At 44.7% G+C, this 18,492-nt stretch overlaps 1 protein-coding gene across 1 annotated transcript in view; it reads right to left on the bottom strand.

The window, feature by feature from the left end:
- The window catches only part of NRK (Nik related kinase), a 336,723-nt gene that overhangs the window by 132,434 nt on the left and 185,797 nt on the right, over positions 1-18,492 (bottom strand). Inside the window, exons 14-17 of the mRNA XM_040442402.1 lie at positions 16,612-16,677; positions 14,541-14,702; positions 14,006-14,143; positions 12,559-12,690 (exon numbers count right to left, since the gene is read on the bottom strand). Of these exons, the coding sequence (XP_040298336.1) occupies positions 12,559-12,690; positions 14,006-14,143; positions 14,541-14,702; positions 16,612-16,677 (498 nt within the window). The remainder of the gene's footprint in view (positions 1-12,558; positions 12,691-14,005; positions 14,144-14,540; positions 14,703-16,611; positions 16,678-18,492) is intronic.

Genomic DNA, 18,492 nt, shown 5'->3' with positions numbered 1-18,492 from the left:
GTAATCGGCCTGCCCTGTGTTCCACCGAAAATGTAACGTTTTGTAGGGAGAGAAACCATCGGGTGACCCGGGCATTTCTGTCCTTAGCCTGGTTCATCCACTTGGAGGGGAGTGTTCAGTCACCAGGTGGAATTTTCTCCCCAATAAATAGTAGTGGAGAGATTCTAGTGCCCATTTGATAGCCAGCCTCCTCTCTCCACTATACTATACAGGTGTCATGGCTGAGGATGGGGGAAATCCTCAGCCGTGCGTGCCCGGGGATGTTATGGCTGCTCAGCCAGGAGAACAGGATAGGGAGCAGGTCACCTCCTAACAGCGTCCCTACCCTGACCCTAACTCCTAACTGCATGGGCCGACCTTAAAGGTAGGAGGACCCATGCGCAGGAACCTCGGATCCCTAACTCACCCTCCGTCCGGTCCCTGCGCTAGGAGTCAGGGTAAGACGACCTACTCCTCCTAGGCACGGAGGAGCAGGAGTCTCACTGGCCAAGCTGTTGAGAAAAGGGGAACAAATGCAAGCCTATGTATATGGCAGGTGCTGCACTAGTTCCAGCCACCTGCCACAGCCCTGCTGACTGGATCCGTGTGCAGGAAAGCTGAAGTCCACAAATAGCAAACAGAAGTCAGCACAAACTCATCCACACACCGGAACCCAGATACATGGCAGCACTGAATAATAGAGGAAAACATAAACCGAACATCACACAGACTTAGCTAAACTTAAACTTAAACTTATGACCACAGTGGTGGCTCTCACAGGCGGATAGAAAAGACAGGAGGCTGCTCCAGCTAGCAAGACTGAAACAACCTACTGAGCCCTGATAAAGAGAGGGTCTATATAGGCCCAAGTGGCCACACCCAAGGGTTGGACACACCCAGTGACATCACACACACACTGGGAAGGAAGTTAACCCTTCCAGTACCACAGAAGGGAAAGACACATAAAGGGGAAGTGCACACAATACAAAATACACCATGCACACAACACACACACCTAACATAAAGAAAGTCAGGTGAGACCGCATGCCAGGGCAGCAAGCTGCCTAGCGACGCTCAGGCTGCTCTGCTGCTAAATACAACACTAGTTGCCCGCGGCAACCACAAGTGAGGCCACAAACAAGCGGCCCTCACCCGTGGTTGAACACCCATACAAAACCGCAGGCAACTGCATGCGGTAAAGAAGTCACGGTCATGGGCATGGCCGTGACAACAGGGTCTCAGCTGGGGTAAGCTTACAGCTGAGGAAGACAACGGGATGCTCCTCCCCGTTGACTTCCTGAGACAGTACAGCATCGAGGCCTACTTCGGAGGCATTGGTCTGTACTATAAACTCCCTTTTGAAGTCGGGCGTCACCAAAACCGGGGACCCGCAAAGGGACAACTTCTAAGCGGAGATGTCACGGCCACGGTTATGGCCGTGACTCCTTGGGAGCCGCATACTGTTGCCCGCGGTTTTGGGTTGTAGTGTCAACCGCAGCTTGAGGCATAATGTAGTTGGCCTCAGGTGCGGTTGCCGCGGACAACAGCTATGTGTGCGGTTCCCTTGGAGTTATATGCACGTTTGTATGCACTTTTGTATGTCTGTGTGCACTCTGTTTTGTGTGTGGTGTGCACTGACATCTTCCCTTCACTGTGTTTGCCCGTCGCAGCGTTTGGTTGTATGTGTACATGTGGTGGCAGTGTCCCGGCCTTCGGGCTGACTCCCAGGACACGCTTGCCACCCATGTCGTTGCCTGCGGCAACAGCCACAGTGTGTTTGTAGTTTTGACACTTCCCCTTTAAGTTATGTTTTCCCTTCTGTGGTATTGGAAGGGTTAACTCCCTTTCTGTGTGTCTGAGTCACGGGGTGTGTCTGATTGTTGGGTGTGGCCTCTTGGCCCTATAAAGCCTCAGTTGTAGGCAGTAGCCAGAGAGGGTGTTTCAGCCATGCTGGCTGTAGACATCCTCCTGGTTACTTACCAACTGCCAGTGGGGGCCAACCTTCTGGTCATAAGCTTATATATGTCCTTTGGTGTCTGAAGATGTGTTTGCTTTATGTTGTTTTATTGCACCTGTGGTCCTGGGTTCCCGTGTGTTGTATGTTTGTGTGCTGAGTCCTGCTGTCTGTGGGCAGTACACCCATATGGGTTCCAGGCTTGGTTGTCTGTGGCAGGTCAGTGTGATGTTTGTGGCAAGTACCTGCCACTGCCACAGGTTGCACTTGTTCTCCCTTCCTTGCAGCTTGGCCAGTTAGACTCCTGTTCCTCCGTATCCAGAAGGAACAGGATGTCTTACTCTGACTCCTAGCCTAGGGACCGGCGGAGGGCGAGTAGGGATCCGAGGTTCCTGCGCATGGGTCCTCCTACCTTCAAGGTCGGCCCATGCAGGTAGGAGTTAGGGTCAGGGTTAGGGACGCTGTTAGGAGGTGACCTGCTCCCTAATCCTGTTCGTCCTGGTCAAGCAGCGACCATCATCCCCCGGCACACGGCTGAGGGTTTCCCCCATCCTCAGCCGTGACAGGAGAAAGACTCTTCCGTCCGATCATCCCAGCGAGCCATCGTTGACTCGTGTCCCTTCAAGAGGTCCTGTCAAGGGCACGACTAGCGTAGCAAAGTGGGGAACAAACCTCAAGTAATAGCCCACCATTCCCAGGAATGGCTTTATTTGCCTAGTGGTGACAGGTCGGGACCAATTCTGTATCTCCTCTAATTTGTTCACTTGGGGTTCGATGACTCCATGCCCAATGACCTACCCCAGGTATTGTCTCTTCTAACCCTATCACACATTTTTTGGGGTTAGCAGTTAGGCCAGCTTTGAAAGGGAGTCCTCTACAGCCTGCACTTTGGGTAGATGACTTTCCCAGTCGGTACTGTGGATGACAATATCGCCCAGGTAAGCCGAAGTGTACCGACGATGTGGACAAAGCACAATGTCCATTAGTCTCTGAAAAGTGGCGGGGGTGCCATGCAGACCAAAGGGTAAGAACTTATATTGATACAGCCCCTCAGGCGTGATGAAGGCAGTTTTCTCTTTGGCAGCCTTCGTTAAGGGCACCTGCCAGTACCCTTTCGTGAGGTTCAAAACGGGCTTGGGATGGGATACGCATCGAATTTGGAAAGCTCGTTAAGTTTTCGAAAGTCCAGGTAGGTCCGAGAAAAATCCATGTTCCGACTAACGAACTCCCTGGCCTCCCGAGTCTGTTTGGAGGAGAGGCTGTCAGCAATTTTTTACTGTGGCAGCCGCCTCTCTTTTGCATCAGACAGAGAGGCTGGTACCTCTTCTCCTAGAAAACCCGGCCGCGGGCTGTCTTGTGTACAGGTTTCCCTATCTTTCCATGGTTTGGTTAAATCCACATGATAAACCTGCTCTGGCTTTGGCCGCCCTGGTTGGTGTACCTTGAAGTTTACATCTCCAATTTTCTCGAGTACCTCGCAGGGCCCCTGCCACCTAGCCAGGAACTTACTGTTCATGGTTGGCACCAGAACCAAAACCCGATCACCATGGTTAAAGATCCGGGCCCGAGCCTGCCAATTATAGACCCCACTCTGGGCTCGCTGAGCTGCCTCCATATGCTCCCTAACAAGAGGCAACACGGTCTCAATGACACTTTTTTGTGGAGTGGGTTGTTGTTCCCACGCCTCTTTGGCTACATCCAAGAGACCTCGAGGGTGTCTGCCATATAGCAGTTCGAAGGGCGAGAACCCAGTAGAGGCCTGGGGTACCTCTTGCACTGCAAACATGAGATAGGGCAGAAGGAGGTCCCAGTCCTTTCCATCTTAAGACACTACCTTTTTCAACATATTTTTTAATGTTTGGTTAAACTGTTCCACCAGACTGTAGTTGTTTTATGTGCAGCAACTTACAGAATTCCCTCATCACCTTGGACATAAAAGGGGTCCCTTGGTCAGTCAGAACCTCTTTAGGTAGTCCCACTCGGGAAAACATCTCCATTAACTCCTTAGCTATGAGTTTGGCCAAGGTATGTCGCAGTGCCACAGCCTCCGGGTACCGAGTGGCGTAGTCTAGAATGACTAAGATGTGTTGATGCCCTCTGGCAGACTCCGGTACTGGGCCTATGAGGTCCATAGCTATTTCAGTCAAACGGTACTTCGATAATCGGGAGAGGTACTAGGGGACTACGGAATTGTGGCTGGGGGCTAGTTATCTGGCAGGTCGGGCAAGACTTACAAAACTCTTCGACTTCTTTGAATATTCTTGGCCAGTAAAACCGCTGTAGAATGCGATTCTGAGTTTTCTGCAGCCTCAGGTGACCCCCGAGAACGTGTTGGTGGGTTAGATCTAACACAAGCTTGCGATGAGCCTTGGGGACCACCAACTGTTCGATAGGCTCACCCCGTAGTTGGTTTACCCGATACAACATATCCTGGTGAACTACAAAACGGGGAAACACTGACTCTGCCCCAGGTTGTAGAAGTTCACCATCTACTATTATTAACACATTTTCCCAGGCGCAGGATAGTGTTGGGTCCTGACGTTTAGCAGTACCAAAATTATCCCCAGAGACATTGAGGTCTGCCACTTCAGGACCCAGCGGCAAGTCCTCCACGTCTCCCACCATCACACTTAGCGGGGATGTCTCCCCCTCGGTCTTAGGTTCTCAGGGTTCTGGTCTCCCCCCTGAGCCAGGTCACTCTGCTAGGGTTACCCCTGTCTCATGAGTATCAGTCACTCTCATAGCAGGCCACAGTGCCGGGAAGTCTCTCCCTATTATGAGTTCATAATGTAGATTTGTGGCGACAGCCACCTCGTGGGTCTATCTACCGGCCACCGTGGTTAGAGACACCAGCGCGGTGGGGTATTCTTTTAAGTCTCCATGGATGCACATCACCCCGACTTTCCGGCCAGTATACTCAGTGGACCGCACCAGGGTAGCCCTTACTAGGGTCACCAGACTCCGAGTCCAGCAGAGCCTCCACCGGAGTGTCTCCCACTTACACCTGGCACAAGTGATCTAGAGACTCTGGGGTACCTGTTGCACACAGCCTCCTGGCATATAGCGACTGATGATAGCCATAGTTAGTGTACAGTCGTGGCCAAAAGTTTTGAGAATGACACAAATATTCGTTTTCACAAAGTTTGCTGCTAAACTGCTTTTAGATCTTTGTTTCAATGGTTTCTGTGATGTAGTGAATTATAATTACACGCACTTAATACGTTCCAAAGGCTTTTTATCGACAATTACATGACATTTCTGCAAAGAGTCAGTATTTGCAGTGTTGGCCCTTCTTTTTCAGGACCTCTGCAATTCGACTGGGCATGCTCTCAATTAACTTCTGGGCCAATTCCTGACTGATAGCAACCCATTCATTCATAATCACTTCTTGGAGTTTGTCAGAATTAGTGGGTTTTTGTTTGTCCACCCGCCTCTTGAGGATTGACCACAAGTTCTCAATGGGATTAAGATCTGGGGAGTTTCCAGGCCATGGACTCAAAATGTCAACGTTTTGGTCCCGGAGCCACTTAGTTATCACTTTTGCCTTATGGCACGGTGCTCCATCGTGCTGGAAAATGCATTGTTTTTCACCAAACTGTTGTTGGATTGTTGGAAGAAGTTGCTGTTGGAGGGTGTTTTGGTACCATTCTTTATTCATGGCTGTGTTTTTGGGCAAAATTGTGAGTGAGCCCACTCCCTTGGATGAGAAGCAACCCCACACATGAATGGTCTAAGGATGCTTTACTGTTGGCATGACACAGGACTGATGGTAGCGCTCACCTTTTCTTCTCTGGACAAGCCTTTTTCCAGATGCCCCAAACAATCGGAAAGAGGCTTCATCGGAGAATAGGACTTTGCCCCAGTCCTCAGCAGTCCATTCACCATACTTTCTGCAGAAGATCAATCTGTCCCTGATGTTTTTTTTGGAGAGAAGTGGCTTCTTTGCTGCCCTTCTTGACACCAGGCCATCTTCCAAAAGTCTACGCCTCACTGTGCATGCAGATGCGCTCACACCTGCCTGCTGCCATTCCTGAGCAAGCTCTGCACTGGTGGCACTCTGATCCCGCAGCTGAATCCTCTTTAGGAGACGATCCTGGCGCTTGCTGGACTTTCTTGGACGCCCTGAAGCCTTCTTAACAAGAATTGAACCTTTCCTTGAAGTTCTTGATGATCCTATAAATTGTTGATTGAGGTGCAATCTTAGTAGCCACAATATCCTTGCCTGTGAAGCCATTTTTATGCAACGCAATGAAGGCTGCACGCGTTTCTTTGCAGATCACCATGGTTAACAATGGAAGAACAATGATTTCAAGCATCACCCTCCTTTTAACATGTCAAGTCTGCCATTTTAACCCAATCAGCCTGACATAATGATCTCCAGCCTTGTGCTCGTCAACATTCTCACCTGAGTTAACAAGACGATTACTGAAATGATCTCAGCAGGTCCTCTAATGACAGCAATGAAATGCAGTGGAAAGGTTTTTTTGGGATTAAGTTAATTTTCATGGCAAAGAAGGACCATGCAGATCATCTGGTCACTCTTCATAACATTCTGGAGTATATGCAAATTGCTATTATAAAAACTTAAGCAGCAACTTTTCCAATTTCCAATATTTATGTAATTCTCAAAACTTTTGGCCACGACTGTACATGGGCTCAACCCGATGGGGAGAGTTAGCCATTACATGGCCAGGCTCCTGACATCGCCAGCAGACTATCGGAGCCAGGTCCGCTGTGGGTACACCCCGGGCGGGTTTTATCGGCTCAAATCTCCGGGCCTGGGGTGGAGATTTCCGGGGTTTACCGACCCCCTTCCCCTCTCGACAGAACCCTCCTTTAGATTCCAGGTAGCTTCATAGCGTTTCACCAGGTCCAGCATCTCCAGGGCATCACCAGGAGACACCTGACTGATCCAGTGCTAGAGAGGGTATGGCAAAGCACTCCAGAACATATCAGCTATCAGACGATCCAGCATAGCAGTGGGACTCAGCACGTCAGGCTGTAGGCATTTTTGCAAGAGGTGAAGTAAATTATAATACTGGGGTCTTGCAGGCTCAGCCAAGATGAACCCCCACTGATGCACCTGCTGGGCCTGGACCAACACATTCACCTCCAGTCTTGCCAGAATCTCATCCTTGATTTTCTTGTAGTCGGCCACTTGATCATCTGGCAAGTCGAACTACACCCGCTGGGAATCAGATGCCAGGAACGGAGCGACGACCTCAGCCCACTGGTCACGGGGTAGCTTTTCCCTGATGGCCACTTTCTCGTACATTGCCAGGTAGGTTTCAATGTCATCTGCGGGGGTTATCTTAGGAATCGCGGCATGGACTGCTTTCCAGGCATCATGGATGCTCGGGGTTGCTCCTACTGTCTGCAAAGCCATCACGTGTTGTAGCAGCAACTGGTTAGTCTCCTGCTGCTGCTTATTAGCCTTGCGTTGCTGCAGGTTTGTATCTTGCTGCTGCAGATTAGCCTCCATGAGGGCCTTCACAACAGCCTCCATTTTGTCGTGGGGCACTGGTTGTAATACAGCTGGTTTAATGTACGACATACGACCGTGCCTGAAAAATGCAGAAACCAAAAATATTGGCGTTCACGCCAGCCTCACTTTTCTTGCTCGCATCCTCCACCAATTGTGGGGTTTCGCTCTGGTAGACAGGATTATGGGACGCAGTTTAGAAGCAACAAGTTCTTTGGATCAAACAGTTCAGTGTTTTATTCACACTTTAGGCAAGTGACAAAACAAGCAGTCATAAACAAGCAAAAAGTCACCTTGCGGTAGCAAGCCTTCATCCAGACACAAGGCTCCCAGATCCCAATTATGCCTGGGATGGACGGACGATTCATAATTCCTTATGAATCGCCAGTTCCATGCTGTCTGCTAGATCTGATTGAACTGTGGAATGGCTTAGACTCCCTGCAGGAAGGTTTTCCTGCAGGGTCCGTGCTGTCTGACTGGAGGTGTAAAATGTAACCAAATGTGGCCTGCTAGGCGTTTTCTGCAATCTGGCTGCGGCTTTAAAGCACGGCCCTCCTGTGGAGTTCACTACCTCTGCTATCTTTCAGCAAATGGTGGGTGTGAGGACATAGCTGACAGTAAATATTAATCCATATTTCTCACAAGGATGAATATGGAATATAAATATGATCATACCCATCAGTTTTTAATCACTGGCTACAAAAGAGTTAATAATATCAGATGTCTGTATGGTTAATTTATTTTTCGAGAGGCATGAAGAGCAGTTCTTGCTATCTCTGAAATGCGGATGTGTACAATGTGTTTACAGCACAGCCTCTGTTCCTCTGCTCTAGTTTGTTTGAAGAGTTCTGAAGTTCTAATAGGTTTGAAAGCATCATTTGCAACACATGGCTGAATTTTAGAGATACTTAGAGCAGTCACAAAGATTTATTCCCATGTTTAGTCAGGCTAACAAAATATACCAACTTTTGTAGCAATGTCTTCAAGTAGAGATATATATATTTTTATGTGTATATATGTTTCACTCAGAAATCTGGGGCATCATCAATATTCTCTGCACATGAATTCACACATTTCATTCCTTAGCTGTTCTGTATAGAAAAGTTTCCATCCTGGTAACTTTGAACCCACTTGCTTTTATCAAGCTCAAGCAACACCTACTGTACTAGCGCTTTCTTCTTCTTATGACACAGATATGTTGTCTGCAACACTATCTTCTGTACCTTTTTAAATACTGTTGCCCCTTGATGGTACATGTCAATTCTTTAAAGATGGCCCCTGGAGTGGGAGATAATGCCGATCGTAGACATTTAATCTCCCAGATACTGTGGTCAGTTGTGACCACAGCATCTGAGGTGCCCTCTCCCTAACAGCTTCCCTGCTTTGAGATCGGGGAAGCAATTTGTTTGTGTCCCTCTAGAGTTCCATGCTATTACAGCTGTAGTTCTTTATGGCGAATCTGCCATACGTTTTAATGCTAATTAATTTCAGTGTTAGGGAGAAGTGATCTTTAGATTGCATATTCAAGTAAAAAAAAGTAAAAAAAAAATATAACAAATCAAATCACCTCTCCTTTCGCCATAATAAAAATAAACAATAGACCTGGACTATTGACCCTTACGATACTGGAGTTTTTTTTGTCTTTGCGTTTTAATTTTTCTGCCCTATCTTCCTTGAGCCATCACTTTTTTTATATTTCTATTCATATACCAGTATGAGGGCATATTTTTTGCGGGACAAGTTGTACTTTCTAATGCCACCATTAATTATGGTAATAATTCCTCTAACATTTTACGAGTTTTTTTCCCCACGACGTTCCGTTTGCGGTAAAATTGACCCACACCTTTCATTCCCTGGGTCAGTACAATTACAACTATACCCCATATGTATAGGTTTTTATGTCTAAATACACCATTTTGGAGTGTGTGCGCGACATTTTATTACATGTTTTTGGGTAAGAGAATCAATGAAAAAATGGCAAATTGGCCATTTTGACCCTTTTTTCCATTATGCCATTTGCCATATAGAAAAATATTTTTAGATTTTAATAGTACAGGCGTTTTTGGTAGCAGTGATACCCATGAGGTTTATCTTTTAGAACACTATAGAAAAGCACAAAGATGCAACGAAGCAGATGTCTACAGAAACCAAGCAGATAACGGCATTTGAAAACTGGCACTGTTTTAGCAAACCTTGGGGGGCGTTTATCGTAGTTCTGGCACAGAAAAATTGCTAATTTTGATGCATGTGCACAATTTTGTGACACTTTTTGTAATTTTACTTTTACACCCGTCTCACTACTTTTGAAAAATGGTTGGGAAAGTGGGCATGGTTGGCTGTTAATTAGGTGCATGCCAGTTTGATCACTTAAACTCACTTCTCAGCGCAATATATAAGTGTACAGCCCCCTATACTGCATGATGTACAAGAGGCATTAGTGTACATTTTGATACATTCACCAACTATATATCTGCACTCCTGGCCCATTAGATAGGGGACATTACATCTTCAGCAGAATAGAGGGATATACAGAGAAACATGGAGAAAGGGGAGCTGCCAGGAGGGATTTGGTTGGTGATGATGTCATCCTGTAGTTCACAGGAAGTCAGCCTTAATACACATTAGAACACACAGTCAGAATTGAGGCCACATGATCAGGTTCCTATGATAAAAAGGTTCAAACTGTTTGGATGCACTGGAGTCAGGGTGTAACAAATTACACTACTAGAATTCTGGTGGTCAATTAACAATATATGTAAAAATGAAACCCTAAATATAGTGTCATATTGTAGGCAGGTCCAAACTGACAGCAGGACCGGCTGACAAAAGTAGGCAGGTGGGAGCATTAGATCATCATGTCCCTGGCTGGCAGCCATGTGGAGGGTTCGGCCCGGCCTCCTGGGAATCGGCTTACTGTAATTCTTACCAGTAAGGTCTACAGCCAGTCTTCCCCTGACAGTGGTAAAGACTCTTAGTTGTCAGAACAGACTGGAGTACATGCTGTCCACAATAACTGGAAAATGTATGCCTATTGCTCCTCATGCACATGGCCGTTGTTTTGGCCGTTGTTTGGCGGCTCGGGTGCGGACCCATTCACTTCAATGCGGCCGCAAAAGATGCGGACAGCACTCCTTGTTCTGTCCGCATCCGTTGCTCCGTTCCATGACCCTGCAAAAAAAATGTATAACATGTCCTATTCTTGTTCGCGCTTTGCGGACAAGAATAGGCAGTTATATTAAAAGCTGTCCGTGCCGTTCCGAAAATTGCGAAACACACACGGACGCCGACCGTGTTTTGTGGTTTACGGACCGCAAAAAAACGGAACGGTCGTGTGCATGTAGCCTTAAGCTGATCAAATCTAAGTTCCATGAACAGCATTTATTACCTATGCATAGGAAAGGTAATAAATGTTGGATAGCTGGGAGTCTGACTGCCGGAACAGAGTCACGCGTTTGAATGGTAGAGCAGTGCGCATGTTGGTCAAGCACTCCATTCGCTTCTATGCAACTGATGGAGCCTCTCCCTATTTTTGGCAAGAGATATGTGGACTTTTTACTATACCCTTGGTAAATAGTAATGAAAAATTCAATTTGGCTGCTTAGCCGACTTTTACAAAAAAGTGCATTTCTTTGTAATTAGTGGGTGAAGTGATATGATTGCGGAATCTGATATTAATAAAAGTATTTAAAAAAAAATTATCCATTTATTTGCGACAGGCCGGCTGTCGCCATCCTGCTTGAAGGTCTGGCGCAAAATCTCACGTGGTCAGAGATGACGTTATCACACTAGCTGGCATGGTGACATCATGCGTCACAGCACACGGGATTTCGGCCGATATCTTCTAGCAAGATGGCCGTGGCCGGCCCATTGCGAGCAAATGGATCAGATAGTAAGGTTTTTTTTCCCCACTATTTCAGTTTAAATCAATTTGCTACCGCAAATCACGAGGAAGTTGGGCTTTGCGGCAAATTGAATTTATCCTGAAATTCGGAACACTCATCACTAGTAAGGCCCCTTTCAGATGAGCGAGTTTTCCAAGCGGGTGCAATGCGTGATGCGAACGCATTGCGCCCGCACTGAATCCGGATCCATTCATTTCATTACATGTTTTTTACGCATCACTTTTGCGTTGCGTAAAAATCGCAGCATGTTCTATATTCTGCGTTTTTCTTGCAACGCTGGCCCCATAGAAGTGAATGGGGCTGCGTGAAAAATGCATTGCATCCGCAAGCAAGTGTTGATGCAATGGATTTTTCACTGATGGTTGCTAAGAAATGTTGTTTGTAAACATTCAGTTTTGTATCACGCACGTGAAAAACGCATCAATGCGCATTTCACCAACGCGATAAAAACTGACTGAACTTGCTTGCAAAATGGTGCGAGTTTTCCTGAACGCATCTGGACCAAATCCGTATCGTTCGCGTGCAAGAGACCTAAATGGCACTGGTGCCTTGCAGCCCTGGGCTCCTAAGTTCAAATCGGAGTAAGGTCACCATCTGCATGTTCTCCCTGTGTTTGCCTGGGTTTCCTCCCAAACTCCAAAGACATACTGATAGGGAACTTATTTTGAGCTGCACTGGGGACAGTGAGTGATGATTATGTTTCAGTAAGGCTACTTTCACACTAGCGTTTTCAATTCCGCTATTGAGATTAGTCATAGGATCTCAATGGTGGAAGAAAACGCTTCAGTTTTGTCCCCATTCATTGTCAATGGGGACAAAATAGAACTGGACGAAACGGAATGCACCAAAATGCGTTCCGTTTGGTTGCATCCCCATCGCGGACGGAATAACGCTGCAAGCAGCGTTATTCTGTCTGCGATGTGGTGCGGAGCAAGACAGATCCATCCTGACACACAATGTAAGTCAATGGGGGCGGATCCGTTTTCTCTGACGCAATAGAAAACTGATCCGTGACTGAGATCCATGACTGATCCGCAAAAAAAAAACGAAAAAAAACCCGCTAGTGTGAAAGTAGCCTTTTATATGTCAGTGCTATATAAGTCAGTAAAAGAGCCCTCGCTGTGTATGGTATAACATGAAGTAGTGCTTCTCATCTATAAAAAAAAAACTGCAAATGAAACTGAATTTTTGAAAACTGTGACCAACACAAATTGCAGATTAGTTTTCCACCTTCCATCTACCTTAGGTGGCTGTTCTTCACCTTGCGCTGAGCCCCAAAACACTTCATCTTTTCCTGGGGTCAGAGGACTTCTGATCATGTCAGAAAGGGAACTGCTGCAGTGATTGTCTCGACTGGAACGGAGATTTTCATTCTTTGTTTAAGAGAAAAGACAAACACATGGATGAAATAATAATGGTGGATCACAGGATACGAACGAACAAACCATTTCCAGCCTTGGTCTCAGGAGAATGTATGAGCTATACATACTAATATTAACCCTTTCCTTTCTGGTCTAAGGGGAGAACATAGAAAAGCAAACAATTCTCATAAGTAGAACCTCTTCTTCACCTTTCTGTATGCGATTTTATATTATGGGGTGGCAATTTATAGACCCTTTTTTTACTGGCCGATGATCAGGTCAATGATTGGGGATGAGCATTTGAAGAAACGCTCGTTCCCGATAATTGTCCAGTGTAAAAGTATCGTCACTCATCCCATGAAACGAGCAAACGCTCAATCATTTGGGGATCATATCACTTGGAAGCTCCCAAAATCATCATTTCTGGGCAGCAGAATGTCCTGTGTACAACACAATGAATCTGTATGGGGACAAGTAATCACATAAGTTATCGCCCGCCCCCCATACAAGGGGAAAGATTGCTACATGGAAATTCAGCTCTCCCCTCTGTTCAGCAATAGGCAATTATTGAAAATGATTCATTTCTGATAATTGCCTGCTAAATCGTACTGTGTAAACGGTACCCATCTCCCTTAGGATCTGTTCACACTACATTTTGGTGTGTACATACTCTTAGCACATATGCTGTATGAATCTATAGAGTACTGTGGAGGCCAAAAGAGCATCTTTTTGGGCTCTGGCAGGTAGGTATACTTTGATATACCTTTCTTTTAACTCTATAGTAAAGTGTAGGCTGCTGTTTTTTTACATATATAGAGGCATCCCACAAAAAGTTTATCGCATCGTTTATAACTGGAGCCTATGGGTTCCACATATCCCTATGTGCCTTTACATTGGGATCCTTAGTGAGTGCCTTTTAAAGGGGTTGTGTGGGCCTTTTACTATTGATGATAGACGGGGGTGTCGGACCCCCGTCTATCATGAATATCAGATCGACGGGGGTCCGACACCCCCACCAATCAGCTTTAGGAGGAGACAGCGTGGACAGTGTGCATGTGCGATGTCCCTTCTCTCTTCCTGCTTCTGCTGTGTCTATAGCAAAGCAGCGGATGCAGATTTTCCTCACATCTCAGCCTTCCATTGAAAAGAACACGGCAACAATGGACATGCTGCAGATTTGAAAATTTGCACAGAAGGTACATTTTTGCAAAACAGACTGTTTCCGGGCTCAAATAGGCACATGTAAGGGTATGTTCTCCTGTGGCATTTCCATGTGGTAAATATGCACCATTGTACCGAAGCAGCAAAGTGGATAATAGGAACCTACCTCCAAAATGGCTCTAGGCAAAGCTGGTGTACATGGACTAGAACTGCTTCCAGACCCAAGTCTGGAATGTGCCTGTTGTACAAAGCCTGTCCATTTAAGATTGCACTGGTCAACATTTGGGATTCTCTTTTCTGAAATCTGAAAGTGTAACCAAGTTAAAGTTAGTCTTAATAAATCTATTTTCTTAAATGACTACTGAAGACCATCCAAAACATTTCCGTTGATCACCTTTAGGCCTCATGCCAACAACCATGTCTGTATTTTGGTCTACAAACAATGGATCCACAAAATACAAATAACTTAATGTGCATTCAGCATTTTTCGAACTCCCATTAATAGAAAGGACTATTCTCATTCACAGTATGGACCAGAATGTGAGATCTGTACAGATGTGTGCATAGTCCCATAGAAATAAATGTCTCGATGTGCTAGCCACAAAATAATCAGATCGCAAACAGTTGTATCTATGAGTAGTTTAAAACAAGCTATCATTACAAGGCACTTATTGTAACTTTTTAAGTTTTATATTTCTTGCCTTTAATTCATTCGTGGCTCCAATGATTTTAAGATCTGAAGCGATCTTTGGCGACTGTACATTCTTCTCCATATGGTCATGTTGAAGAAACAGTAACTGGCTCTGATCTTTGGGTAAAGTCCGATGAAGCTTCCTCTGATTATGAGTTTCCTCAGTCTTTTGCTATTTAAAACAAAGTTTTATATAACTTTCCATTCAGCATTTGTGCGAAAGAGCTAGAGTAGATATTCATTTCCTGAGCACATTCATTCTCAGATGAAAGCGTTTCTTGTGATCCATACAACTGGCCGAAGGAAACAAGTAGGCAATTCCTACAGCTAATATTAATTATAAGGAGTCACAATTCGTTAATTCTCCCAGGGAGAACTCAAATGGTAATTTAAAATGGTTGCAGTTGGAAAAATGAAATTATGAGAAGGGTTATCACATCTTAAAAGGATGGATTTATCCATTTATTATAAGAATATAAATGAAGCAAGCTTATGAGGAGTGTGAGTGCAACTCAGTTAGGAAATGTTTAACATTAGAACAAGGACTTTTTTTTCTCAATAGTCAAACATCTGTTTCTTTTTTTTTTAGAAACATGTACAAAGTATTATAGGCTGTAAATTGGCTAAGTGTGGCATCTGACATTAACCCGTAGGATACTAGTGCCAACTGGGCCAGAAATACCAGCGCTGTACAGCCACGGCTGTGATCGGATGCGGGGTGTCCATCGGGTCCCCATGCTGCTGTGACGGGGACCCGATGGCAGGGAAGGCAGCCCGATGCCTTACTTAGGCATCGTGGCTGCCTTCTGTGAGAGCCTGTGAGATCCAGCCCCCTGGATCCCACAAGCAAGCAGGCTGTAAGCGTATTACAGTGAGTAATACACTTACAAAGTAAGTATTGTAATGCATTGTAAAGTGGATCAGACCCCCAAAAGTTGAAGTAAAAAAAATAAAGCGTCCATATCGACCAGCTTTATAAAAAGATCACATGATCCAACCCGTCAGGTGAACAGTAAAAACAAGCAAACAAATAAAAACAGTGTAAAAAAAAACTTTTTCTGGTCACCTTGCCTCACAAAAAGTGTAATACCAAGTGATCAAAAAGTCTTATGTACCCTAAAATGGTAGCAATCAAACCGTCATCTCATCCCGCTAAAAATGAGCCTCCAAATAAGACCATAACTTAAAAAATAAAAACCAGTGGTCACAGTGAAGAAACCGTGTAATATTTTACGAGGTTTCTTTAATCAAGATGCCTCTCCGGAGCAAACTGATGAGGTAATTTTTCCTGAAATTCGGATCAAAGTCAATTACTCTGAGCTCAGCAATCCGGTTCTGAGCCAGCTGAACTCCCACCTGGCCAAGTTGCTGGTGGTGCCGTTTCTACCGTACTGGTTAGTTGTGATAAATGTGGTTTACTTCCACACCATGACCAATATTTCATTCAGCAGCCATTATTGCTTCTGGTCAGCTGTCCATAAAAAAATGAGTTATCCAAAAGTTCTGTGCCTTGAGCTACATTTTATTCTTCTCTATGGCATTCATTCTTCACAGCTGTCCAAAAAATGTTTCTTATTCTCAAAGTGTGTCACAGTTCCACACTTTCACCCATATCTTATTGTTCTCTATGCCATTTGTATATTTGGCCAGCTGTCCATAAAATGTGTCTCGTGGCACATTTCAGTGCCTTCACTAAAATGTTATTCATCAGTCAGCAGTACTTCTGGCCAGCTGTCTGTGATTATTGTCTATTATTTTTATTTTTTTATGACTGTGTGCCCTTTCTGAGGCACATACCCTGTTCCCTGAACCCATGGACCTCTGGGAAGGCATATTGAAACAGTGGCACAGTTAACATAAAATTAATGAGAGTTTGTGATTAGAAACTTGGGGTATTTTTCAGGGAAAGGAGTAGATTTAATATTTTTGTTGCACTTCTGCAAACTGCACCCTATTTTTGGCACAAATCAAAGTAGACATCTTATTTGCCCCCCAAAGAACAGATTCATTTTTCAAAATGTCTAATAAAAGGGCATAGTTTTGGCAAGCTGTAAAGCTTGGTTTGTTATAAACTTCCTTACCATTTGAGAATGTGAGATTCCAGTAGGAGTGCTTTTTCCATCTGTTTTCTGCCTGAGATCCTCATACTGTAAAGTAAGAATTAAATATGCAATTACAATAAAATTTTGAAACAAACGTCCTATATCGGAATAATGAGGAAAACAAATCCTTCTGTAAGGTAGTAGCTCCACATATGCATCTTTCTCTGACAACCGTCTCTACTTATTATCATGGCTTCTTTTGGAATAAGCCATGGAAATGCTGTGATATTCAGCATTTTACAGCATACTGAAGGCATGAAACAGAAGCACATCTTTTAGAGTCTCTTTGGAACCAAAAACAGGAACTGTTTGGATATTTCACACATACTTATTTTAGTGAGATCTTATTTGAGAGATCTTGTTTAAGCAATGTGGCCAAAAACTGCAACATAATAAAATTAGATGTAGAAACTAATGCTAAAACCATATGTATTAACATATGGTTTAATGCATTTTATGAATAGTTTTACTCATCCTTTTGAAACATCATCAATTTTCGTTAAAACAATCCATAAAAGCAACACTGTGAATCTGGCCTTATACTCCATGACATGTGGTAGAGAGCCTGGTGTTCTTAATAACTATTTGAGATGCAAGTTGAAGGAGGAGTATGTCAAAGGGGTAGTCCAGTTTAAAGAGTAAATGGGACCACCCGCAGCATCTATTTGAAATAAAGAACAGGTAACTACTTGGTTCACAGATCCCACAAAGCTGCTCTGGTTCTCCTGTCTGTTCGCTGTTAACCTGGTTGTAGTGGTGAGATTATGTCAACAGCATGTGGCCCCAGGAGCCAATCACTGGCCTCATCGGATGCATTGCTGAGGCCAGCAGTGAAACCGGACAACCACTTTAAGGGACAGGCCTGGTGCTCAATTTCACATTAACACTCACAGGTATATATGATGGTTTTGTTACATTGAAAAATCCCCCAATTTTTTTAAAATTCTAAGTGTTAAGGGAAATATGGCTTTCAGCCAGAACCTCATCCTGATGACTACACAAATTTGCCTAATAATTGGACCCAGTGGTATTATGGCCAGTAGCATTGTGTCCCTTGTTAGCATATCTAAGGCAGGAAGGGCACATTGTAAAAGCAGTTGAACAACATTTTCTTGTCCAAGAGATGGGGGAAGATATTTGGGTGGTCACAGGGTGGAGTCTATGGTGGGGGGCTGGGACACAGGAACATATAGGTGAAAGTTGGGAGTCGGGGTCTCTCTTCTCTTCCTGGACACTCATGGATGAACAGCACTTCAGGAGCAAGCTAAGTTATTTGTGTGCTTATGTGGGTATGTATATAAGTATAATATCCCAGTAGACTTTATATGTGTACATATAGATATCTGTAGTCTGCAATTGTACTACCAATAGATTATATATGCTGTTTATGCATGAGTCTCTATATGTACATGTACTAATGGTCAGGTAGTGGATGTGAGTAGGTTAGAAGAGTAGATCCAGTAGACTGTAAATTAGTGGACTCTGGATATACTGGATATACATACACATTATTGGCCACATTTGCTTAGCATCCAGGGTGGGCAGGAACGGAGGTGGCTGTGTGTGGTGGTGTACTCCTATGTATTGTGTTATCTGTATCTTTATGTATATTGTCCATTGCTTTGTCATCTTTGTTATCAGTAAACTATTTTTATATATAAGTATCTGCGAGGGTTGTGTGTTGCTCCTGGGGTATATGAATGACTGGAAGAGGTGTATTAATACACAGAATAATCGGGTTATATGGGAAACAAGGGCGACATGCTAGGAATAGAAAAGAAGGGACGGAAAACAGAGATATACATAAATCTCCAATTTCCAATAAGCAAAAATCCCCTCATCACTAAGCATGTGGATATA

This window comes from Bufo bufo, chromosome 8 (genome assembly GCF_905171765.1).
Source record: "Bufo bufo chromosome 8, aBufBuf1.1, whole genome shotgun sequence".
Taxonomy (NCBI): domain Eukaryota; kingdom Metazoa; phylum Chordata; class Amphibia; order Anura; family Bufonidae; genus Bufo; species Bufo bufo.
The sequence above is the reverse complement of the archived record's forward strand: the minus strand, read 5'-3'. Positions and strand labels throughout refer to the sequence as shown.